The sequence below is a fragment of the Protomyctophum bolini genome (assembly GCF_963924005.1).
Source record: "Protomyctophum bolini genome assembly, chromosome: 9".
Lineage (NCBI taxonomy): Eukaryota > Metazoa > Chordata > Actinopteri > Myctophiformes > Myctophidae > Protomyctophum > Protomyctophum bolini.
In genome coordinates, this window is record NC_137870.1 from 23134204 (window position 1) to 23161403 (window position 27200).

General features: G+C 43.9%; 1 protein-coding gene across 3 annotated transcripts in view; it reads left to right on the forward strand.

Annotated features, from left to right (window-relative positions):
* The window catches only part of schip1 (schwannomin interacting protein 1), a 44686-nt gene extending 18854 nt beyond the window's left edge, over nt 1–25832 (forward strand). Inside the window, exons 1-7 of one of the 3 annotated variants that reach the window (XM_080771387.1) lie at nt 1931–2283; nt 15293–15411; nt 18161–18278; nt 18977–19174; nt 22763–22886; nt 24312–24405; nt 24567–25832. In XM_080771387.1, the coding sequence (XP_080627513.1) occupies nt 2254–2283; nt 15293–15411; nt 18161–18278; nt 18977–19174; nt 22763–22886; nt 24312–24405; nt 24567–24618 (735 nt within the window). In that variant the 5' untranslated portion in view covers nt 1931–2253 and the 3' untranslated portion in view covers nt 24619–25832. Of the gene's footprint in view, nt 1–1930; nt 2284–8653; nt 8903–15292; nt 15412–18160; nt 18279–18976; nt 19175–22762; nt 22887–24311; nt 24406–24566 lie in introns of those variants that run through there. The other 2 variants (XM_080771386.1, XM_080771385.1) reach the window with 2 other exon arrangements.
* The last annotated feature ends 1368 nt before the right edge of the window (nt 25833–27200 follow it).

The window sequence follows — 27200 nt, forward strand, 5'->3', positions numbered from 1 at the left end:
TGACAACCACGCTGAAGGTCAGCAGGGAGTGAAGGTGACGGACTGCTGCCATGGCGATGGTGGAAAGGGGCCGGTTGCTACGGCTTTTCATATCATAGCATGGTTCACGGATTCATACATCAAAGTTTCTCTGCTCCTGCACCTCCTTTGTGTGTGTGTGTGTGTGTGTGTGTGTGCGTGTGCGTGTGCGTGTGTGTGTGTGTGTGTGTGTGTGTGTGTGTGTGTGTGTGTGTGTGTGTGTGTGTGTGTGTGTGTGCGTGTGTGTGTGTGTGTGTGTGTGTGTGTGTGTGCGTGCGTGTGTACGTGCGTGCGTGCGTGCATACGTTTGTCTGCGTGCGTGCACGTGTGCGCAAGTGCACATGCTTGAATGCAATGAGGCATGGAAGAAAGACTGGGTGAATATATTGGTATTCACCAGGCAAGAAGGGTGGGCATCAAGGTCTTTGAAGCAGTGCAAACCTAGCCTGAATACTGGGTCTGGCGCTGTGTGAACATTGACTGAATACCCACAGTCCATTGGCTTCACTTCTGATCTTGTTAACCCATGAAGCCTCTTGAAACCCTGAGAGAGACTCAGATTTATACAGTAGATCTCACTGACTGGATCCAGGAGCCTCCATATGAAAAGACTGTTCATTGACGAGATTGGAAAAAAGGACTAAATCTGTATCACAGGTCAAAGTCTTACTATGTAAGTCAAGGGTAGAATAATTGGAGAGGCACCGGTCCAATATGCCTACACAGGCACCATGCAGGACGGCCTGTCCAAAGCAAGCCATGGCATGTGCAGACCTGATCCAATAGATCACAGGAGGGAGACCATCGATCCACCACCAGGTCATTAAACCCAGTAGTGGGTTTATGGGGGGAAACAAACGAGATATGGGGGTTACCCAAACAAGATCAATAGCAAATAGAGAGATCTGTTCAGAGAGGAGAATAAAGGAGAGTACCCAACACAAAAATGAAACTGGAATTAAATGTCTGGTTTAATTGAATCTGTCGTGCAAATATATTGCATGCCTTTATTCTCGGACTATTATAACAGAATAAATAAGGCACAGATATGCTTTGATAAATATCCATTTAGTCACGTTCTACATTGAGATAAATGAGGGATGATCACAGTTTGTGATCATCAGAAACAGATCTCAGATGTTGACGGACAAAATAAAATGTGGTGGATGGCAGGATATAGAGAGGAAAGGGGAGGTGGAGAAGGAAGGGATTATCCTGGTCTAGGGTGGCCTACTGGTGGATTACAGACCAGCCATCTGCCGCTGCGGGTTGATAATCCTGCAGAGAGACAGTCAGAGAGGGTACAGTAAATGCCATCCAGTGCCCGCAGAAGAACAGTGGGTAGGGTTGTACAAATAATGAATGTTGATTGTGTTGTAGTAAATGTAGCCACAGAGAAAATCAGATAGTAACATTATCATTTCATTTACTAGCGTGATGTCATGTCCAGAGTGTCATGTACATCATGTACTTGTACATCAAGCTGCCTCACACTACAGAAATAGGAGGCCCTGCCCTATATGGGACACATGGCTTTATAGATATAGATATGCTACATAATATAGATATATACACAATACACACATATACTAATGTGTTGCTGTCTCTCTCTGACTGGGATGACTTTACCTTGCTTTATAGAATGGCAGAATGTTGCCTCCCCTTCTGCGCTGTCACCCCTCCTCCATCCATCCATCCTCTCTCTCCATTGGCCTGTTCTGTGGGTTCTCTACCCATCAGCCCCTCCCCCTTGCTCCATCAGAGCCAGACAGAGAGAGGCGACTCTGAATGTACTCTCCCTTTCACCTCTCCTCCCTCCCACCATCCCTTTTTTCTGTCTTTCTCATTCTCACACGCCTCCCCTTTTTTCCGTTCACTCCCCTCCCTCTCTCGGCTTTTGGGAAAGAAGTGATCAGACCCTGCCCTGTTTAGACAGCAGACAGCAAAACCAAACGAAAGAGGGCTAGAAAGCGGTGGTAAAACACAAGAGTGCCGGTAGGTAGATAGATGGGAGGGGAAAGGAGATAGGTGTTATATCATAAGGACAGTGACAGCAGCAGCAGATAGCTCCGATCAGGACCGGACGAGATCTGCAACCCCTCCTCTCCTCTCCTCTCCTCTCCTCCCCTCCCCACCCTCTGAATACCGCTGCGAGGTTGGGATTCTTATCCCACTTCCACTCACGTCCGTTTCTCCCAGCAAAGCAGACTCCGCTGTAGGATGCTGTGAAGGATCATGGTTCACCAGGAAAACTATTCTTACAAGGTAAACAAGGTCAACATGACTCCATTTGTAGATTAGGGCGGTGTTGTTTTTTGCAGTTGACAGGCCCCAGGTGAATGTTGTTTGAGATGCACTTTAGCTGCATGTGTGTAATATATTTCATTGATTCTATCTCGTCCATTTGATATATGTCATCAATTATTGTTATTGAAGGTTCCACTGTGTTGTGCCTGTTGAGTGTCAGACATCTGTAGGTAGATAATATGTTTTGTGTTATGTTGTGTTGTGAATCGGACATCTAGGCGGTTGCTAAGAGAGCCCTTGACTCAGTGGAATAATCCCCCCCCCCCACACTCCCACAAACGCACGCCCTTCCACTGTGGACAGTAACAATGCCCTCAGCTCAGCATCATCAATCCATCAGTCTGCATGCCTGACAGACACATTTTGCAACTTTATCTGGGAATGTATTGAGAGCTGTGAGATAGGTATGTAATGTGAATCTGTGGCACAGGCATCATAGTCAGGAACAGAATGCTGTGTGTGTGTGTGTGTGTGTGTGTGTGTGTGTGTGTGTGTGTGTGTGTGTGTGTGTGTGTGTGTGTGCGTGTGCGTGTGCGTGTGTGCGTGCGTGCGTGCGCGCGTGCGTGCGTGCGTTTCCAATTAAGCCTGTGACAGAAGTGCCCAGATTTATCTAATGAGGAATGATACAGTGTTGATGAAAGGAGTGCATTTCACAGCTGTACTTACACTCTTCTCTTCCCTAACCTTCATTCCTAGGGAGGAAAGTCTGCAATGCAGTCAGTGTAGAAGGGGGTGTGCAGGAGGGAGAAAGTGGGTGGATGAAAGGAGAGAGATGAGATGTCTGTGTAGAACAAGGGCGAGGAGTGGGTGAAGAATATGAGAAAAGCTCAGGAGGAAGAGATGGCAATTGATGAACACTGTCAGACTCAGAAGACTGACATTTGATTGTGACTGTGAGCCATGAGAGGTGCTTTGAGACCAACTGTCCTCCAACCATGACTGAGTTGAAGGTTTCAACATTTGACTATTTGCACAAGGGAGTCGGGGAAGAGGAAAAAATGAATACATTTGTTACATTTCAGTTCAAATTCGATTCACAAGACGATTTAAATTGCAAAGCCTTTTCACAGTAGGGGTGGGGCACAGTTGGGGACCCTTTGGTCTTGAAAGGTTTGAGAGCCCCTGTCTAAAGAGTCCTGTTAGAGGACTCTTTAAAACTGTCAACATTGGTAAACAAACCCACAACATCTACAAGATCACAGGCATTAATTGTCCCGCATGAGGTTTGTGGGACATATGGGTGCGTGTGGGCGCTCGAGGGAGCTGTTGTATAATGAGATAAGGATTTCCTGCCATGTCTGCTCATGGATGAAAGCTAGATGGCTAGATGTCAGGAAGACGAGGGACAGAGGAAGAGCAGAGTGAATCGAAGGGGTTCAGTGGAGAGACGTGTCAGATGAAAGGCATGGTGGATGAAACAGAAGCAGGAGGGAAAGTCTATGTGGAACACGAATGAAGACTGGCGTGTCGGTGATGATGCTTTGTGAGGCAATAGATGGAAATGTGATGCGAGAGAGAAGCAGGGAGAACGTAATTAAACCCAGAGAGAGGGGAAGAAAATAGAGGAAAATGTAAAAAAAGAAATATTAATAATAATTGGTATGAGAGAGAATGCAGGTAGGAATCAGATGCTGTAATAAAGTGAGGGAGGGGAGAGAGAGAGAGAGAGAGAGAGAGAGAGAGAAGCCTTTATTTCATCTTTTTTGTACACTCAAAAAATCTTCAGGACATTTCTAGAAATTACATGCTTTGGGTACTAACATTAGAAAAAACAAAAGAGAGAGAGAGAGAGAGAGAGAGAGAGAGAGAGAGAGAGAGAGAGAGAGAAGAAAGCGGCTACTGGAAATCACAGGGTTCAGGCTCTGATAGCGGCAAGTCTCCAGAGGCCTCTCAATTAGACTGGTTACCCGGCAACCATGAGGGGCAGACATCGCCCCTCATGCCTGTCCCCTCGCATACACAACACAGGCTGAAAGAGGGAGGGAGGAAGGGAGGGAAGGAAGAAGAGAAATAGAGAAATTGTAATTTAAGACAGGGGGTAATGGCGGGGGGGGGGGGGGGGGGGGAAATCCTCAGTGGTCACTTAACTCTGGATGTGAGGGTTCATTTGGGTCCATGTCAGTTACGCTAGTGGAATTAGCACTGAGGATTTTCCTAAGTGAGAATAGAGAGGGAAGGGATGGTCCCTGCATATCTCTCTGTCTTCTGGGACAGTCTGTGTGCCTCGGGGGCCTGATCTGTTTTGATGTTAGCAGCACTGCTGTTTTTCTTATGCGGGATCTAAGGTGTGGTCCTTGTCTGGGCTGGTGAGGGGCTGCGTTGTTCTTTGAGGCCAGTGGCAATAGGAAGGGAAGGAGCACATGCAGAAAAATCAGAGTAGAGTTAAATATGGTGTTTGTTACTTCCTTCATACATACAGTAGGCCTACTGTTCCACAGCCGAGTCCATCTCATCCCTCTCCATAAAACACATAAGCACTATACTGTATTGTGTATATAGAACGTCATTGACATGTTCTGTTCTGTTTGTTTGTTTGTTTTTTGGCAAAGAACGATTTAATTTCTTCTTATCGTTATATTAAATTAATAACAATTGTTACAGCAGAATTGACTAAAGTTCTAGTTGAGTTAAAATACTATTTAGGAGGTAATTCAATATGTTTCAGTTTTATTTCAGTGAATGTTAATAGACACTCAGGACTGGATTGGTCATTCTATTGATAATATTGCATTCAGCCGCTGTACCAGCAGGAGGAAGGGTGATGGAGAGATGTATCGGCCCAGCCACAGTGTGCCATCCTGGGCCTTCATGGCAAGGTTCCTGGCAAGCTGTGAGATCGACACATACCGTATACAGTATGTGTACAGCTGTGCACACGGACCCCCTAGTATAAGAAGCTAATGTAAGCATCTGTGATGCACTTCTCCTCGTGTGCTGTTGAATTAGTGATGAGGCGTAGCTGTACAGTAGATACCGCTGAGGGCTTCACATTGAATAATGCATTTGTGCTGTAAAGTGGAACGTTTCCTAAAGGGGCTAAAGAACACGTCAACACCTCTAGTTCAGGGGTTCCCAAACCATTCCATGGAAAGGACCCCAATATACAGTATGTAGCCATAGCTTCTGACTGCGGCCCACCTATTGCAAAATGGTTTCATTTATTTTAAAGAAATACCTCAAAATAGCCAATCTACAAGTGCACAATGCATCATGTCGCAATGCATTGTGAGTTTGTTTTGTTTTGTTTTGTTTTGTAAACTTTAGTTTAGCATACACGTGATGTAATTCTATGTGTGTGTGTGTGTGTGTGTGTGTGTGTGTGTGTGTGTGTGTGTGTGTGTGTGTGTGTGTGTGTGTGTGTGTGTGTGTGTGTGTGTGTGTGTGTGTGTGTGTGTGTGTGTGTGTGTGTGTGTGTGCGCGTGCATGCGTGCGTGTGTGACATTCTTTATGTGAATGATTGAAGCCTTCCCAACGGGAACAGACCACAGCTCCATTCCCAGCCCAATTTGTTTGGAACACAGAACATCGTCATGGAGGAATTCTTGCGATGTTGCTATGGCAGCAGCCCCTGGTCTTTCTCTCCTTTCCTGTAAGAAGGGCTCAGAGCTACAAGGTTCACTCTAATGTGTCTGTAACTGTGTTGTGTTGTGTTAACTCATAAATAAGAGTTATAATATTGGAAACAAGGATGCTTGCAAATAGACAGACAGACAGATATGTGCAGACATGCACACTCACATTAACATTGGACTTGAATCCTGAGCTTACAGGAGGTGCCAGGAACCCTCTCTCTCACAGTCACCCTCTGTTCATTTGGAACAATGAACTATTTCTCTCTCTCTCTCTCTCTCTCTCTCTCTCTCTCTCTCTTTCTCTCTCTCTTCCCCTTTTTTCTCTTTTTCTCAGCTGACCAACAGTTAAGTTGTTTTCTAGATCAGAGACACATATCCATTATCCACACACTATGTTTCAAAGATTATTTATTGACATCAGACGTCTGTGCCCTTGAACTGAGGTGTGTGTGTGTGTGTGTGTGTGTGCGTGTGTGCGTGCGTGTGTGCGTGCGTGCGCGCGCCCAAGCTTGTTATCTGGTCACGATCCCGTCCAGGTTAACGCCCTCTCCATATCCTCCTCCTGTCTGAATCAGCAGTGACTTCACTGCCTCCATGAAGTCAGCCTCAGTAATGAACCCCACCCACGTCCCTCTGAGTCCAATTCACACCAGAGGAGTATAAACGGGCATAGTTTGTGTGTCTGTAGAGTGTGTGTGCTGTGTGTGCGTACACGTGTGCGCGTGTGTCCTGGCTGTATATGGTCCCCAGCGTGGGCGGATACAGGAGAGAACCAGATAAGTCATTCTGCTCTGCCCATAATCCTTAGGGATCAGCGCTGAATCAAACTCACTTCCTATTTTCTCATTCAGCCACTCTGACTACGCACACGCGCGAGCGTGTGTTTGTGTATGTGCGTGCTTGCGTTCATGTGTGTGTGTGTGTACACGCACACGTGTGCATCCTTTGATGTTATCATGCTGATGCATTATTCCACAAGCGTACGCTTGGCACAGGTCTACAAAGGGAATTTATACTGTTTCAGGCTGCCATTTAGAAGCACATAATGTTAGCCATCCCTCTCTCTCTCTCTCACACACACACAAGCATGCACGCGCGCACACACACAGACACACACACACACACAAACACACACACACACACACACACACACACACACAGTCACACACACTCTGCAGAGGAGATGAGATACTGTGACTCACATTCATCGGTATCACTTTGTATTCTCTTTCTTTTACTCCATTGTCTTTGGCAAACGGTTTGATCTGCTTATAAGAGTTCCCTCTGTTCCTATCACAGTATGTCTGACTCTATATAAGTATGTTGTATGGATCCCTCCACAGCTTTACATACTGTATGTTTGTAAAGAAGGGATTGACCAGTTTATGGATTAGCCCAATTTATGCTGACAGAAATCATGGGAGATTTGCTCACAGAAGCTGCCTATTTAACCACTTGAACCATGGCATCTCTATTCTGGGGCTACTTGTGGAGAAATCCATTCAACTATTTGTTTTATTTACTTTAAGCCACCTCTTGAGTTTGAATTTGAAAGTCAAATAATTGGTGCTCTCTCTTAATACTTAATACTGTATCTATAGCATACATGGGGCCCCCCATGCCAAAGCACCAGCACTCGCCCAGCAGTCTGCTGTCACCCAGGCGGATGCGTGCACGCGACCATGCCTGGTGTATTTATTATTATTTGTTTTTCAATTAGGCCTATACCATGAAATTAGTTGGTGGTGTGTATGGCTGCCTATAGTTGCTTCTGTGATGTGATGTGTAGTAATGTGGATATGATTTGTCTGGGGAAGTATGACAGATATATGAGTCATGGCCTAGTCGATAGAGTCTCACAAAGATGAGATCATTATACGCAGCAGAACAGAGCTGGGCTTGGGAATGTAACTTAGTGGTAAAAGACAAATGCTCTGTGCGTGCGTGCGTGCGTGCGTGCGTGCGTGCGTGCGTGCGTGCGTGCGAAGCCACTGTTATGTTGTGTTGTGTCAGAGGTTGAACTGCATGCAGCCAGCGTGGCCAGAGGCACGCTGCAGGTTTTCAAAGTCCAGACAGGGCTCTATTTTTACCTTAGCAGGAAGGAAACACACCACCACCCTCTCTGACCCAGACTCAAACACTTCACATTCCTCCTCAAATATGTACTGCATCACTGCTCTCTGGCACAGCCAAAACACTTACATTAAAGCTTTCATTTTAATTTTTCGTTTTTCTTTTAGGTTTTATGACCTTAATTACACCCACATAACCTGAACTTTGAACATTCAGTGGATTTTCTGTGGTCTGGGGTTTTCTCTGTGTGTTCTGAAGGCTTTTGAGCTGCAATAAAAACAGGCAAAACAGTAAAAACAGTGACATCTGCTGGCAAATTATTATGTCATATATGGGATTTGTGGACTCTTACATCACAGTCCACAGGGAAATAAAAGTTAAAAGTTCAGGGTTTTTGGTTTTGCACACACACACACACACACACACACACACACACACACACACACACACACACACACATCATGAGCAAGCTAAACTGGGCAAGAGCAGCTGCTGTCCTCACGTCAAGGTGCAAGAACGGAAAAAAACACCACAGTCTCTCTCTCTCTCTCTCTCTCTCTCTCTCTCTCCCTCTGTGGGGCCGCCCTGGCCTGAGGGTTAAGGTAGGGGGCTCTGAGGGGGCCTTACCTCTGACCATTGTGCATTCACAGCCCTGAGGGAGAGGCAGGAGGCAGAACCACAGAGGAACAGTAGAGGAGAGACAGAGAGAGCAGAGTAGAACATGGACAGCAGAGAGAGGACGCTGGCACCTATGTGTTTATATCACGGCGTCTGACCCTGAACATGGGAGGTCTCGCTGACTTTTATTCAGACATTCAATGAATGTGTGTGACTTCTGGACTAACTAACCCGCTAACTGTGAGATAGAGAGAGGAAGGAGGGAAGCACTACTGAATGACATGGTCTATGTTGGAATGGATAACTACAAAGAGGTAAAGGTGTGTGTGTGTGTGTGTGTGTGTGTGTGTGTGTGTGTGTGTGTGTGTGTGTGTGTGTGTGTGTGTGTGTGTGTGTGTGTGTGTGTGTGTGTGTGTGTGTGTGTGTGTGTGTGTGTGTGTGTGTGTGTGTGTGTGTGTGTGTGTGTGTGTGTGTGTGTGTGTGTGTGTGTGTGTGTGTGTGTGTGTGTGTGTGTGTGTGTGTGTGTGCGTTTGTGTGTGTGCGTGCGCCAGGTATTACTCTAGGCCTATAGGATCTATTCTATACGTACTGTATAGTACAGTGAAGGGATAGTAGTACTTGAGACATTGACACTGTGAGGACTATTTTGTTAGGCACCTTTTACAGATGAGTTTACAATTGGGGACAATTTAGGATGCAGTAAGGGTAATTTAAGTAGGAATGTAGGCGTTTTAGACGGTTTATAGACGCTAGTTTACTATGCAAATATATATGTTGGCCACTTGTTCTTACACTTGTTTATCCTTGACCACATGTTAAGAATGTTAGTAGGTAGGGTGTTGTTTAGACACTAGATGCTAGATTATTGGTATCCTATTTCTTTGAGGACATTGTTCTCTTTGCACAGGTGATTATCATCCTTGCTTTTACTCTGGAGCAGAGTGTCTTCTAAATGCCTAACCTTATTGTTGATGGGTTTAGGTTAGAGTTACAGTAGATGTAAGGTTAGGTCTGGCCGTTTGGGTTAAGGGTTAGCGCTACATTTATTTATACCAAAGTAATAGCACCCTAAAACATTCAGTTTCAAAAATATTAATTGAGATAGATAGATAGATAGATAGATAGATAGATAGATAGATAGATAGATAGATAGATTATGGGAATTAAACACTTTTTGGGGAATAGCTATGACATAATCACATGATGATGTGGATTTCTCTCTCTCTCTCTTTCACTGTTTCTGAGGTGAAGTATATAGTTAGGCCTTCACTGTGAACCGCACACACACACACACACACACACACACACACACACACATACACACGTCCAGCACTCAGTGGAATATAGCTCACGTATCACTGTCAGAAGAACCATTGCTGAGCACTCCTCCACCTCCTCACTTCTCCTTCGTCTCATTCCTTCCTTCTCTTTAAGTTGTATTTTCCCCTTCTCTCTCCCTCATTGTTCTGTTCCCGCTGAGTGGCTCCGCTGTGCTCTGAGTGACAGAGACAGCCCTGTGCTGGCCTGTGGTTGAACTGTGACAGGGGTCAAAGGTCAACTCTCTTATCTGGGATGGAATGTCACACTGCCTAGACAGCCATGTCTCAGACTCACACGCACACTCAGACGTGCGGATGCACACACACACACACACACACACACACACACACACACACACACACACACACACACACACACACACACACACACACACTCTCACGTGCACGTGAACACACGCAAATGTATGCACTGTAAGCTAATATCCTACTAAACTATAAGCTATATTTACAGAAAAACATAATGTAATCTATCTTGAGCAGAAGGGAGACTTACCAGAACAGCCCATAACGTGAAGGAATGTATGTACAGCTGAGAAACTGCATGCAACGTCAACACACACACACACACACACACACACACACACACACACACACACACACACAGCCGACATAGTGACCCTGTTTCCGTGTTTGTGCAGCTATAGAGCCAGCAGCGTCTCACAGTCAGGTCTGGGAAACACATCAGAGTGAATCCGTCCTCAGTTTGGACTCCAACGGAGCTCACAGATGGCTAGTGAAGTCGACACATCAGGACACATGCTGTAGCCTACACACATGCCAACACGTGTAGAGCCACAGAAAACAACTTTTGGCTGAAACAAACACACTGCGCTGCTCACCAGGCCATGCGTGTGCGTGGAACAATGAGCTCTTGTCTCCATGCAGCACAGGGGTTGAGGGTTCCACTCCCGACGCCTCTTATTCTTCAGTGAATGCTTCAGTTGTTCAGATGGAGGGAGATCTCTGGTCTGTGGGAACGTAGCTGGAGGAGAGTATGAAGAAACAAGGTCTGGTCTGAGGCGTGGTGGTGGTTTTCAGCCAGTGGTCCTTGAGAGGGCTCCAGGTGGTCCCCAGCTGAATAATGGAGAGTTAGTAACCAAATGGACCTTATAGATTTTTAACTCTTGAGAGTGTAAAATTAAACCAAATGTACCCTTACCGGAACTCTCAAGAGTTACGTATTATTGTTAAACACCTGCACTAGGCTACTTAATTTACAAGAAGCCTTCGCCTACACAATTAGCATGTAAAATAATACTTATTTTGATCAACATTTGCCTGTTATCTCTCCTAACAAAATATATATTTTTATATGACTTTGATATGAAAAGGGTTGAAAACCACTGAGGGTAGGGTATTAAGCATAGTCAACTCTTTTGGAACGTTGTCGATGTCAGACAGAAACCTTGTATATTCCAAATGGTTCAAATGTAATTATTAATTAGTCACACAACTACACATACAGTTGTGCGACACTGTCTAGAAGAAGTATTAAAGAGAGAGAGAGAGAGAGAGAGAGAGAGAGAGAGAGAGAGAGAGAGAGAGAGAGAGAGAGAGAGTTATAGGGTTCAAGTGGCAGTGGCTTTGGGCTCATTAGAGGGTTGTGATTTGATGGTATTGTTTTTACAACAAAAAAATCCTCCTATTTTATTATCAAGGTTAAGGAAAATGGAAGGAAAACAAAAATTATTCAAGAGACAAGCAGTGTTTTTAATAAAAGGTTTGGAGTTGAAACACAAATTGGCCTTTATTGTGGTTGGATTCGCCTGTCTGATTTAACCAGCGACAAGAATGGTGCTTACAACTGTCACTCATATTCTCTCTCTCTCTCTCTCTCTCTCTCTCTCACTCAAGTGAATGCAGTACACACATGCACGGCAGACAGAGACTCAAACACCCAGATGCACTCACACAGACTCCACTGACTCTGAGCTGTCAGGCATCTGAAGAGAGGCAACAAGCATGTGGGCAGGGGGACGTTGGGGAGGGGACATTAGCTGCCCACTTCTACACACATCTAGGTGACCCTCACCTGCTTGAGTGGTTTATGGGACTGCTATGATGAGTTTACAGCTACAGTTCCACCTCACACTACACACACACACACACGCTCGCGCGCGCACACACACACACACACACACACACACACACACACACACACACACACACACACACACACACTGTATGTTTGCCCACAGACACACAGAGCAAACATTCCGTATAATGGCTGGACTTCATACAAAGACAGGAAGTTGTCATAGCACGCTAGTGTGAAATCTGGAGATGTGTTGTTGATACAGTACACTGTACTGCCCTTTTTTCACTTGAGCACCTGCCCCTCTAAATGTCTGTGCACGCCACTGCGAGACAACCTGTGAAGCTCACAATGTGTCACACATTGCAATGCGTTCTGAGCTTGTAGTATTTAGTATTAGTATTAAGGGGTTAAACAACACAACACAGCAAAACCTCCCATGTCAACTTCCTGCCCACCACCTGCGCCTCTTCGCATCCACCCCCCACCTCCACTTTGACAGCCCTTTGTCTTCTCCCATCCCATGTGGGGAGTGAAAGGTTAACACAGCCCATGGAAATCATCCTAGCTCCTTTAGTTTTTAGTCATGCAAGATGTTGATTTGATTAATGAAGTCATTTCGTCCACATATCTACTTACAGTACCATCACATTTGGGCCACGAGTTATAAGCTTAATAACTGTAGCCCATTTAAAATTACACTCTTACACGACGCTCAGCGCGCCTGCAGCTCATCAACTATCAATCTCCCATAGCGGTTTGGGATGTTATCAGATGATTTGATCTCCGTCCTCAGCCCTTATCAAGAGATATATGGACATTTCCTACATTTTGACGTTTGTGGTCAGCCATTGTCCGACGTGGCGTTGGTTGTGCTGTCCGTCTACTAACCCTAACCCTAAATCTAATCCTAACCTCAGTCTTAACTGGCCATGTATAAGTAAACATAAAGCAAAGTTGTTATATAGCGCAGTTTCACTATGTTTTCGCTTCAGTGGCAGTAATTTCACTTCCGCAGTATGTAGGAAATGTCCATATTGCTTCATTGCATGGTCTTGATTAAGAACATATTGGTGATTATCGGTTGATAACATTCAAAGTGGGTGATCACCCACCACCTCCAGTCTCCAGCCTCCTCCGGGATTAACATATAGAGCCATTGATGTGGGTTCATATGTAAATTGATGTGGGTTCATATGTAAATTGATGTGGGTTCATATGTAAATTGTCATATCTGTGTATCTTTTGGCTCTGCTCTATGTGGGGTTTGTGAGCCCAGAGTTGAGTCTGTGTCAGGGCTGGCGCAGATTTGTTGTGGAGCATTTTACAGAACCAGTTTATATACTGAAATGGATATAAAAAGCGGCTGAACTATGGTCTCCATCACACTGAACTGATAACCTGACACTGTGGCTTACACATTTATTATTGCATGTATGAATGATGTACTGTACTGTAATGTACACGTCCATGTGTTTGTCTATTGTTCACTTCACACAATTGCTGCGGTAGTGTGTGGTGTGTCTGCACTGCAGAGCATTGAATCGGAACCTTGGAGGGTGCAATTTGACTCCCCCCTAGGCTCCTGCTTGACACACACACACACACACACACACACACACACACACAGCATTGCCACGTGCCAGTGTGTGCGCGCCGGCAGTGCCAAGAGAGGCTCGTGCATGGGCTCTTGTGTGAAGTGGGATTATATTAAAACGTCCCTGATGGAAACACTTTCCTCCACTGCCAGCAACACCACCAGAGGGAAGGATGGATGGATGGGAAGAGAGAGTGAAGGATGGAGCCATGCAAGACTGTGTGCGTGCGAGAGAGAGAGAGACAGAGAGAGAGAGAGAGAGAGAGTGGTTAAGGCAATGATGGACTATAGGTGAGCGATGAATGGAAACACAGTGGAGAGAGGGAGCACGAGGACAAAGTGAACTATGAAGGAGTGAGGCAGACAGAGCGATGGGACAGAGAAGAGATGGCTGAAACTGGGGCATAAATGACAGGAAAGGCTTGGCGAACCTGAGTCGGGTCGAGGTGAGCGGAAGGGAAGATAAGTCGGCACAGGGTTAAATGAAGAAGGGAACATTTTTCAAAGGGTGGGAGTAAGTGGACGTACAGGAAGGGATTGAGGTTTGGCCCTGAAACCACCTACTGCCTCTTCAAACCTCCGCCTCCCCACACGCTCCTTCAATCTGTAGGGCTCGGCCTGAGAGAGGAAGGTTAGGCTGGTTGACCCAGTGTGTGTGCGACTGTGGGTGCGTGTGTGCGTGCGCATTGTATTCAGCACTCGATATTTTTCCCCAGACTCCCCTAAGAGAACCAACCCCCACATACACACACCTCGCTCTGTTGTTCACACGGCAACGACACAGTCTACCTTTCATTGCCAATGGAAGCCAGTGGCATGACGATGCAAAGACGCAACGATGCATGTACTGTAGCTGCTCCAAATCAACTCACAACGTGTCTTTGTGTCTGCCCGTGTGAACGCACCATATGAGGGGGCTTCTCCGATTGGTTGACTGGTGCAGAATGTAGATACTTTTATACTTCATCAAGTTACGAATTACTTTGTCAGTATGTGTATATGTATATCATTGCTTGTTTACAAGCAGTCAGTGCACACACAGTATGAGACCCCGTTGGGTTGAGTGAGACTGTGAAAGTACTGCCAAGGCATGCTTGGCACAGATGTAGGAATTCCGGATTGGGAGCAGCAGGCCAAAGGAATACTGGGAACACTTTTCACACTGGAATCTCATTACATTGGTGTACTCACTGATTTAATCATGCACGAAACTGGTTGCAATCTAACAGATGCATGATTTATGGCCATTCAATGAAGCTGAAGACTGGCTAGCTGCTGGTGTGAGACTCAGCCCTCCTTCATGTTTCACTGGAGCTAGAGCTCCACCTGCTGGTGAAGGTTGGCATTGTCATGTCATTGCTACTGGGAACTTGTTGCCTGTCACACTATTTCCAATGTTCCTATGCTGAATCTATGCCTTGTGTGGGAGATCATTATGATTACAACAAACCTCACACTGCTACTAGCATTTAGAGACCCATCACATCATTACGCGTGGCAAAATAATGTGCAGGTGAGGTGTGCAATTTATCTCCTCGTCCCAAGGTGAAGGTAGATATATTTTTGAGTCCTGTGGAGACTCAAGCATTTTATGTAACCTTTCAGTGAATAGGAAATATTATGCTGACCTCCTAAATTCTGATATATATATATATATATATATATATATATATAAAGAATAAAGAAATATAAAAGGAATGTCTACTAAACCTTAACCTTTTCATCTCTACAGGCCCAAAAGAATGAGAGGGAGTCGATCAGGCAGAAGCTGGCACTGGGCAGTTTCTTTGACGATGGGCCAGGCATCTACACCAGCTGCAGTAAGAGTGGCAAGCCCAGCCTGTCCTCACGGTAAAACAGCTTATTGATTGATTGATTGATTGAATACTTTATTAGACAGAAATGTTAACAGCACGAGGTACAGTCAGACATTTGAGCTAAAAGGACAACACATTGTTTCCAATTAATCAAAATAGCATAAAAATAACACCAAAATACAATATTATCAACACGCTAAATAAAAATATAAAACGATACAACTGTACAAAGTAGAAAAAGGGAAAAATATATCGGCAGTGATTCAGTGAATGCCATCATGGGAAAAGTGAGTTTACCTCCCATTAACATGTCTTAATAACGTGTTACTCAGCATGGGGCCCAGGGACCCCTTTAGGGGGTTCCTGGGGGTCTCCAGCCAAATGATTGCTAGTTCTGTCTTACATTACATCCCCAGTCACCACACTCTCACTCCATAGCGTGAGGTTACACTTCAGTGTTCGTGAAAGCCTGTTTTTCTCTGTGGCCTGTGGGGTTTGGTTGGTTGTCATTCAAAACTTTGTTTTATTTACCACTGTATGACACACTTTCAATTGATATGTGAAAAAGAGAAAGGGGAAACTTACACTGCCAAATGATGAGAGTCGTGATTGATTAGTGTACATGCATGCAGCAGGCCTAAACCCAGTGGGTGGAGTACCTGTAGACAGTGTAGACTGTCACATCAGAGAAAAGGAAGAACACAGAGAGAGAGAGAGAGCGGGAGAGAGGCAGTGAACACTCATTCAGCTCAACTGTGCTCTTACATACTAGTGCATTTGACTGGAAGGAGCATTGGGTATACTGTATATATTGGACAAAACACACACTTACAATATAATTCCTGTGATCCAAATCATGCGTACAGTACATTGTGTGTGTGTGTTTGTGTGCACACTAAGGCTGTACCCTAGCCCTTATTTTAGGACTCGAACTTGGGCAGGAATTTTCGAGTGAACATTCGGACCAATCATGACAAACACAATTTTTCGGGTCAAACAAAGAATTAGAAAGTAGATAAAACGGCAGGTTACAACATGTTGTGTTCTTTGTAATCATTTGGTCCAAAATATTGTGTGCGTTGTCATGATTTGTCACGACAGGAGTTGGCTTCGTATACGACGCTTAAAGGTCTTTAAATAAATAAGTTTTGAAATGCCTATGGAGAAAAAATTCCTGGGCCACTCGTCGTTCTGAAAGGGGGAGGGACTGCGACGCTCTATTGTGCAAAAGGATGCCTGTTTAACAGATTAAATGTAATCAGCATAGGGCGCAGCAGGGAATCGAACCCCATCCCAGTAAACCAGGAGCTCCATGCCTGTGCCAAAGTGCTTTGTTTGCGACGCAACGCAAAAACCTACCCTTGTAGGAGCCCTACCCTACCCTACCAGCCCTACCCTACCAGCAGCAAAGAATACAAAAACAGATACTTACCCAGTTACCGTGAACCATCACGTTCTTCTGCAGATGACAGGCAGTGTCCACAAGTTAGGTGAAATGAGGTGAAATGACAGAACCGGCCGAAATTGTGGCAGTCGACGCAAAAGACGCAACGCAAACGAGTGCAACAGCAGGCAGCCCGACACGACGCAACCGCAGGAAGCCGGAACGCAAAGGCAAACGAGAGCAACACCATCAGTGTATACTATTACTATATACGAACAAATCACACAGATACTATAAATACTATAACAACAAAATAATACAATACAATATATATGAATACGCACATACGTACTGTATGCTATACAATTTCTGTATGTTTAACATGTATGCATAGTTGCATACACACATATACTGTACATAACATATAACACACACACACACACACACACACACACACACACACACACACACACACACACACACACACATTTTAATTAATTTTATTATTCAATTTATCCCCTGAGCAAACAGGCAGGCTCACAAAAATGCAGGAAACTGGGTTCAAATCTCGGGTAGAAAAATAAAGTTACATAGTCCGGCTTTAACAAAATATCCTGAATAAAAATCTACATTTCATACACTCAGCCCTGGAGTTACTGGGCTCTTTTAATGGAGTTGGAACAACAGATGTTCAGGAGGCGGAGGAACACACCTTGACCATACCTTCACGCCATCCTCCGCCCTCCATGACAATCTACCTGAGCCTACTTATACCCGCCCCAGACAACCCAGCATCCTCTATGCTTTTCGTATCCCGCCACCATCCCCATCACCACCTCCAGCAGCATCTCCACTGCTCCATCTCCCCCATCTCTCCTCACCTTCTCCCTTCCTCACAGTTCCCACGGGGGATCACGCCTCCAAGTGTACCGCGGGCTGACTGCCACACGATCACGCCTCCACGTGTACCGCGGCTGACCGCCACACGACCCCCTTATTAGCATAATTTCAAACTGATGAAATTCTTGCCCTGCTATATGTTTGACATGTATGCAATACATACAACCCTAATCCTAACCCTACGTGTTTGACATGTATACATGATACAGTACAACTAACACTACACTGGCTGGTGTGCACTATAGTGTTCATCTAACTCTGAGAGTGTAGAAATGCACCCAAATGTACCGTTGCATTTGTACACTACATAGGACTTATATATACTGTAATTTGTGTTAACATGAGTAATTATATTCACCATTGGTATATCACTGCCGTTTATGGCCCTAATCCTAGTCTTTTACTATAACTATACCGCTGTCAGTAACCTGATTTGACTCTATCTGGGATCCCATGCTAATTATGACATCTCTCCCCTTTTCCCTTTGTCTGTCCCTAGGCTGCAAAGTGGGATGAACCTACAGATCTGTTTTGTCAATGACAGTGGCAGCGACAAGGACAGTGATGCAGATGACAGCAAGACAGAGACCAGTCTGGACACACCACTGTCTCCCATGGTACATCCTTACCCACTGTCTCACACACACACACACACACACACACACACACACACACACACACACACACACACACACACACACACACACACACACACACACACACACACACACACACATATAGGAACTGGGCCTGATAATATCATAGGTGAAGAAGCAGAACTCGTAAAATAATTTCAATAATTTCATCTTTGGGACACGGTGTGAACAATAAGAGAGTGACATAGCTGTCAATTAGTGAGTGTGTGAATTTCTCTTTTTCTGGGCCATTAACCAATGCAGTAGCTGCAAATGAGCGGTGAATTCAAAACCATGCTACGGATGACTGGCCACATTAACCCTCCTGTCAACCCTCCTGTCAACCTGAGGCAGAGAGAGAGAGAGAGAGAAAGAGAGAGAGAGAGAGAGATACGATACCATCGTTCTCTGTCACTATGACTCAACCATAACCATATAAGGAGTTCCGGAGTACCGGAGTGCCCAATGCAAATAAGCCCAAATATTGAGTGTGTTGTGTAATATCAATGTGTCGTCATGGCATCAGGCGCAAACAATTCAGTTTCAAATAAATGAACGAACACTGAGGATTTTACTGTACTGTAGGCCTACGTGCCTAAATACCAAAGGCGCTAATCCTAAGGATGCTACCATCATGTCCCCTTCATCCAATTTCTCCTCCGCTCTCCATCTATATCCAGTCGAAGCAGAGTTCATCCTACTCGGACAGGGACACCACGGAGGAGGAGGAGGAGTCTCTGGAGGACATGGACTTCCTGAGTCGACAGAAAAAGCTACAGATGGAGGCCAAGCTGGCTCTGGCCATGGCCAAACCCATGGCCAAGATGCAGGTGGAGGTGGAGAAACAGAATCGCAAGAAGTCACCTGTGGCCGACCTGGTCAGTATGCCACAGTATTAACGCCATGCAACGCAAACACCCTAATGAAGGCTGATTCATATCAACACAGTCCTTTCACCAAATGTTGCTGTCTTGTTTTTCAGTTGAAATTACATCATTTCCAATACATCACACAGAGCAAAAAAGTGTCAAGAGTAAAAACCTTGTGTGTACCCCCGACGGGGGAATGAAGCAATGCGCTTACAGATGAGGATTACAGCTTAGGCAATTCGCACAGGGTGAAAAGATGTGTGAAAAAGTGTGAAAGAAATCGTGGGACAATTTCTTTGAAATAAAAACATGCAGTGGGATGTGACCCCACGTAATTGACCAGTTCGGCGTAGTACTAGAGCTGTCTGCGTGCGTGCGTGCGTGCGTGCGTGCGTGCGTGCGTGCGTGCGTGCGTGCGTCACTTTCAAAAGTTATGTTTATTTCCCCAGAACGATGTAACGGCATCGACTGATTGAATGGAAAAATTCACGAGCAAGCAGATTCTGGGAGTGATATGCCCACTTCTCTTTCCCCTTTCCTTTCCTACTCACATCCTCTGCGTGAGATGTCGGTGTTCATCATTATTTCATCCATTTTTATCTGCCACACCACCCATTCAACAGCATACACACAACACACGTTCACACACAGTCTTGTACACGCATACACAAACTCTATCTCCACCTGGGGGGGGGGGGGGGGGGTCTTGGCTAGGTCCATCTATAATTAATCTGCTTGAAAGCAGCATTGACTTATGTGTTTCGGGACATGGCGATGCCAAGCAATCGAAGAAGATCAATGTCACACCAGGACAGAACACAAGTGTTCATTAAAGGGTTTTAATTATAATAATTATTCTGTTCAATTCAAACTTCAAGATTCAGATATATATTAGACAGAACACACAAGCAACAATGATTAAGATTGAATTAACCACTTCAACCCTATTTTATGAAATATAGTAGCCGATCTACATTACAAGCTCATAACGTATTTTAGAAGATTTGCTCAAAATAGTGATGACAGGGTTAATCCGTTGATGAAACTTTATTAGTTTAACAACACCAGAGATTGATTTGTTCCTTGCCTCCACAAGCATCCTTTTATTGTAGCATTATTAGTTAACATGTTCTGTTCAGTTACATTTTACAGTACAGTGGTCTGTTTGAGCCATTTATCAAGAGTGGGTCAGCACTCAGCACTCATTTATACTTCCTCACACAATGGTGTTGCTCACCAAACATAGCACACTGTGATACATGTTATTGTTAGCATGAAAATGGGTTATTTCTGAATGATAATAGCCTAGGCATAAACCTATTGTGTGTAAGACTGTATTAACAAAATCAAGATATGTGCATGCGTGCGTGCGTGCGTGCTGCATGCATGCGCGGGTGTGCCTGCCTGCGTGCGTGCATGTGCATGTGCATGAATTAAATAAAGAGAGGGAGAAAGAGAAAGGGGAGCTCAAATACAGGGGAAGAAACTGGTTTCACATAAACTACCACCTTGCAAAGTCTTACCACAGATGAAGGTTCTTCCCCTTCTTTCGCAACATGTTATATCCTATAGAATATGACTGGACGGTTGGCAGCTGGCTTGTGTCATACCTGTGACATGGCAATAGTATGATCAATCTACCACAGAAGTTCCAGCAGAAGGTAGCCTCTAACCGACATCGCCCACCCGATTTCCCTGTGGTGGCAGAGCACCCCTCGTCTCTGTTCTGTTCTGTAGTCACACTGAAACTGTGACACATGTGAAAGAGGAGGAGGGAGAAACTATAGCGGGTAGATTCAGCTGAGCACCCACCCACACATATGTACACAGAGCGAGAGAGAGAGAGAGAGACAGAGAGAGAGAGCACACGTTTTCTCTTGTGTCAACATATTATGAGGTGACACAGGCATGTACAGACTACAGAGAAAGGGGTTGTATTCCTTTCTCACTTGAAAATCTGTTAGTCATTTGACATTGCTCTTCAATACATACTCAATATAGAGCGAGATAAGAGGAAAACGTATAAAATATACACATTGAGTACCAGCGGCGCAGTATTTTGTTTTCTGCAAGGGAATCAAGATGCTAAAACATTAGTGTTCCTCTCTGCAAGAGCTACCACTGCCACAGGTTCACAGATCTCAGATCTCCATGTCCTGAGCAGGCTGAGTGATGTTTAAGCCCACCCTGCTTGCAGGATTGATCATGTGTAAAGACGAATCGGCTCTTACTCAACAAGTCAGTGTTTGCGCAATATACAAATGCGTCATTGTTTTTATACCTTAAATATGTTGATGTGAAAAAGACAGTACATATTGTAATTATGTGGTAATTGCCGTTAAGTGAGAAGCTATCTACTGCTGTTTGTGCATACAGACATAAGGAGTGGAAATACTGCCCCCTGCTGGAGAGTTTTTACTTTATGTGGTCACAGGGTGTTGTACATCAAATGAAACCTTGAATCTAGGACTGGGGCAGTCTAGCTTGAGTCCTGATTATTATATCACGGTGCCCCAAACACACCTTAATACCACATATTTATGTCTAGATTAGAGCTAAATTATAGGCTCTATAAAAGGGATGCATGAATTGCAATGAATGCAATGAATTTCACAGCTTGGGACAATTATTTTAAATTATTTCACAGATTGAGTGATCGCATAATTTGCTCGATGTATTACTGGCATGGGGAATAATCTATTTTAAAACGCATCTTGGCTGCACAGCACCACTTGTTGTATAGACAAATGTATGCATGTATGCATCTGAATTAAGTATGTATTTAACTGTACTTTCCTGTGCTTTTTTCTGCAAAAGTATTCACTCAATCAATCAGTCAATACCACACATACACACATCAATACCCAAAGGTTGCCAATCCATCATAATAAAATCTTAATGTTTAGCTATTAACCACAAACACGTGTCAGATATAATGCAAAGATATATGTTGTGAGTACCGTACTCACCATGAGAAAATTACATGAGAAAAGTCCATCATAAGAGGATTATTTCAGAAACATACCGTTTGGAATCATATTGTTATGGAATTTAAACAAAGGCCTACTGCCTGAATCTTCTGGCTAAGACAAAACTCAGCAAGTAAAGTAGCCTAAAAATTACAACAACAAAAAAGGTTACTATAGCCTATTTCTTGTTCAGAAAAATGAGTATATCCACATCCATCTTCTGACAATAAGTCCTGGTGTGGAGAAAATGAAGGTCATAGGTATATAAAAAACTTGAACAATGAAGCTCTGATTGTGGTTCAGATGCTTTGAACAATGGTAAGGGTCCCCGGGTCCTTGCCTGATATGGATCATATGGCCCTGGCCAATGTGGTCATAGTAACCAGTGATTTGTGACTTGACTTGCATTTGACTCTCTGTGGCTTTGACTTGAACATTCTCACAGAACAAATATTAAAATATTAACGAGCAATACAAATATTCAGTATTGTGTATCTTAGGATTTACAACAGTGGTTCTCAAACCTTTTTTGGAAAAGTATCATGTCTTAATGGGTTCAAGTGACTTGGGGTTCAATATTCTGTGTTGTTGTAAGTGCTCATGCCTTACTGTGTCTCTTTCACTGCAGCTTCCACATATGCCACACATCAGTGAGTGTCTAATGAAGAGGAGCCTGAAACCCACTGACCTGAGAGACATGACTGTGGGACAACTCACAGTCATAGTCAATGACCTGCACTCTCAGATTGAAAGTGAGTATCACAATAATCACACACATACAAGAAATAATCCATATGGGCAGTTTGAGCACAGTGGATGGTCACACAAACCCTGATATGAAAGAATGGGCTACAGGGTCACTACCAGACCTTAGAAAGACTCACCTCTATCTTATGCAATACAGTACTTTCCGCAATGAAAGTCAATTCAGAGAACTGTACTGGTAGTTTCTCCACAGTTTATAATGTTACTGCTGATCATTGGCCCTGGTACAAAGATGAATAATCATATATCTTTACATGGAACCTTTCAGGTTCCAAAATCCCCACAACGCCAAAGAACACAGAATAGCTCTTGTCAACAAACGTTCAATTTACAATCTCATTGAACTGTTTTTCTATTTTCAGGCATTACTGGCATTATTATTATTATTATTATTACTTGCGCAAGCAGAGCGCGCAAGTAATAGTTTCGCCCGGGACTCGTATGCACCGTCCCAACCAACCCGCCACTTTTGATGCGTATGCACCGTCCCAGCAACTTGTGCCTGATTTGCTGGGACTAGATTACATGGTGTGTATATGTATAACTAGCTCTCAATGATGACGTAAGAAATATGTGGATTAAAGGACCCAATGCCAAAGTGTAATTGGTTTTCGATGGTGACGTAATGACGATATGTTTTAGTGTTGGGAGGATTAAAGGTAATGCTCCTGTGTATACATGTATGTAATCTGGCACCACTGCCGTATCAGGCACAATTTGCTGGGACGGTGCATACGCATCAAAAGTGGCGGGTTGGCTGGGACGGTGCGTAGGCGCAAAGTAACCATAGTATATCGCTAATCAACTTACAAATTACATATACATAGTATATGTATAACTACTAGCTCTCAATGATGACGTAAGAAATATGTGGATTAAAGGACCCAATGCCAGAGTGTAATTGGTTTTCGATGGTGACGATATGTTTTTTACACCTAATAATTAGAAATTTCAAACGTTCCTTCACAGAGATACTGAGATTTGACAGTTTATAGCGGTCGAAAGTACTTGCGCACTAGTTGGCCATTCATGGCCTACAAGCAAGTATGCACTCGACAGAGTGCAGTTCTAGTTATTATTATTATTGGTCGCAGTTAACTATGGAATCATGCATTTCCCGTCAGGTGGTCACGCCCCTTATATGGTCATGCCTCGTGACATCACGTAATGTCATCAATATTCAGCCCATATATGGAGATCCCTATGGCAATCTGGGAACCCACTCGGTAGAAAAAAAGATGATTATCTTTTCCTTTAGTCTTGCCTCTTGGGGCACTACCTCCTTTTTTGTGTAGAAGGAAACAGGAACTCGGTTTGGCTCCTCTCCTTTCTTAGTCCACTTCCTCCTGTGCGCTTCAGTGTTTATTCCTACGGCTTTTCTCCTGCCTGACACCATCCTGTCTCTGTTCCAGGTCTGAACGAGGAGCTGGTGCAGCTGTTGCTGATCCGGGATGAGCTTCACATGGAGCAAGACGCCATGTTGGTGGACATAGAGGACCTCACTAGGTAGGAGGGCTTAGAGAACCTACTTGAGAGAGTAGGCTCATGCTCGCTGCCTTCGCTATTCTTTCATTCAGCCGACCAAGCTCCTGTCACTGTCAAAGGAAACAGTCTCTGTCTTTGAGTAAGGTTGTCTAACTATGGGCTGTCTTGTTTCTCTTCCTCAGGCATGCTGAGAGCCAGCAGAAACACATGGCCGAGAAGACCCCTTCCAAATAAGATGTACAACCCAGTTTTACCCCAGACTGACCTACCTACTCGAAACTACGCCCCTGTTCCAACCTACCCACACCAAACTAAACACCCGTTCTAACCTAAACAGACCAAACTAATCCCCTATTCCCTTCCTACCTGCCCAAATCTTAAGGTCAATACATGCTCCTTCTGACATCTGGGGGAAAAAAACATACATTTCGGCAGGTCTTTTCGAACTAGTTCGGACAATCAGGACATCTGGGGGTGTAGGAGCATCCGGAAAAAAGTTATTATCACCTCCCTTTCCGAAAAATAAATAAATAAAATAAGTTCGGACATCGGAAGGAGCATGTTCCCTTGTCCCGGAACCAAACTCTTACCCCAATCCTCAAGCCCATGTCCAGTTGTCCACCCATACCCTATTACTCCTCCAGCCCATGTCCAGTTGTCCACCCATACCCTATAACTCCTCCAGCCCATCTCCAGTTGTCCACCCATACCCTATAACTCCTCCAGCCCATGTCCAGTTGTCCACCCATACCCCCCTTCCCATGTTTTTCCTCCTTCCTATCTCCACCCCCCCCCCCCCCCCCCCCCCTTTCATTTGCTTCTGTGGTTTATCCCAGCGCTAAGGACAGTGGAGCACTTCCTACTTCCTGGGAGAAGAGGAAATTGATTGTGTGTTGTCATGGATACTGTCCCCAGCTTCCTGTGCAGTGATCGGCCTTGCTTCGCTATTGTTTCTTTTTAACTTTCTACATTCGCCACTAAATTATAAATGTCAAATGCAAAAATTGTGGGGGAAAAAAATAATAATAGTGAGAAATTTAGTAGAAAGAGAAAAAAAAAACGAAACAACATTGTATAAAATCTATTAAAAAAAACTAACTTCTTCAGACCATTTTAAGTTGGAAGGTACAGTAATTTTAAAGTATTTCAAAGTCAAACTGTTTTTATTCTGCACAAATGGTAGTTTTCAACTGAGAAATGTTTATTTGAAGGTGCTAAAAGAGTGTAAGGAAACATGCCTGCCTTGTAGTGGAGTCGTAGCTTTTGGTAATACGTTCACTCTAATTGCTCTTCAACATTTTGTGAATGTTGATTTTCTGACACAAGTCATTTTAAATGAATACGTGTGTTAATATCGTTTTCATCTTATTGTATTCTGAATCTTTATTTGAGGGAAGAAATGTTTATGTACAGATATGTAAAATAAAGAATAAACTTTGTTTCATAAATTGTTTGTTTGTATTTTTATTTTTTACAGACAGCACATAGTAGTAAGCAAAAGAAGACATGCACAATGTGCAAACGTGACAAGTTTAGCAAGCTAAGTGAGCTTCCTCTTTCAGATTAATTTGTAATCACTGTCATCACAAGGCAGAAAGTCTACATTGCCCACTACATGAGTCATCCCAATGTCTCTCTGCCTCTCTATCCCTCTCTCCCTTCACTATCCAAGAAATTATTGTAAATAATGCAACAACAGACTGGATTACAACTCAAATGGGAACCCCCAGCCAATTATGTGCCCCCCCCCCCCCCCCCCCAAACTGAGCATTGAGAACTGTCTTATTATAATGAAAAGTGACAACATGGCACCCCCCTTTACCAATGAAAGTATCATTGTTCTGTATAGGCAACCTTTCTCAGCTACTGATTGAATAATATTAATAATTCTAAATGTTCAACATGTTTTGGAACAGTTTGAACATTTATATGACTGACTAAAATGTTTGTTGTGAATGTCATTGTCATGTCATGTCATGTCATTTTTGCAAGAAATTCAACGGGCCAACCTGTATTGAAGGAAGTTATAGGCTCAGGTCTGAGTTATATTAGAACAACATAAGTAAACAAAAGTATGGTGCTGATTCATAGACATATAGCCTACTCACTGTATGCATTGATGTTTCTGGTGTCAACGCAAAAAAGAGAACAGAGAACTCCTATCAACTGTTCACTGACCACAGCAGTATCAGGGGACTTGGAAGAACAGGAAGGTGAGAGGAGGCTATTCATGGTGTTAGCTTCTTTTTTTTCACTGGGTGAAAAACTTTTTAGATTTTTTTTTTAAATTGCGGAGTATTGCGGAGGAATTGCGGAGTGTTGCGGAAAATTGCGGAAAAAACGATATGTTGAGGAAATGGTAATTGCGGAATTTGCGGAAATGGAAATTGTGGAAATTGTGGAAATTGCGGATTTATTTTTTCATTTTTTCATTTTTTTCAAATCCTCAAAAATGATGAAAAACGGCGCGCTATAGTATGCCGTACGATATGGGCTATAGCCCACGGTCCAAAATGATGAGAAACGAGGCTAACTTTTTTTTTCAAAATTTCAAAAAACATGGGTTATAACCCATCGTTTTTGTCATTTCGTCATTTTTTTCAAATCTTCAAAAATGATGAAAAACTGCGCGCTATAGTATGCCGTACGATATGGGCTATAGCCCACGGTCCAAAATGATGAGAAACGAGGCTAACTTTTTTTTTCAAAAATTCAAAAAACATGGGCTATAACCCATCGTTTTTGTCATTTCGTCATTTTTTTCAAATCTTCAAAAATGATGAAAAACTGCACGCTATAGTATGCCGTACGATATG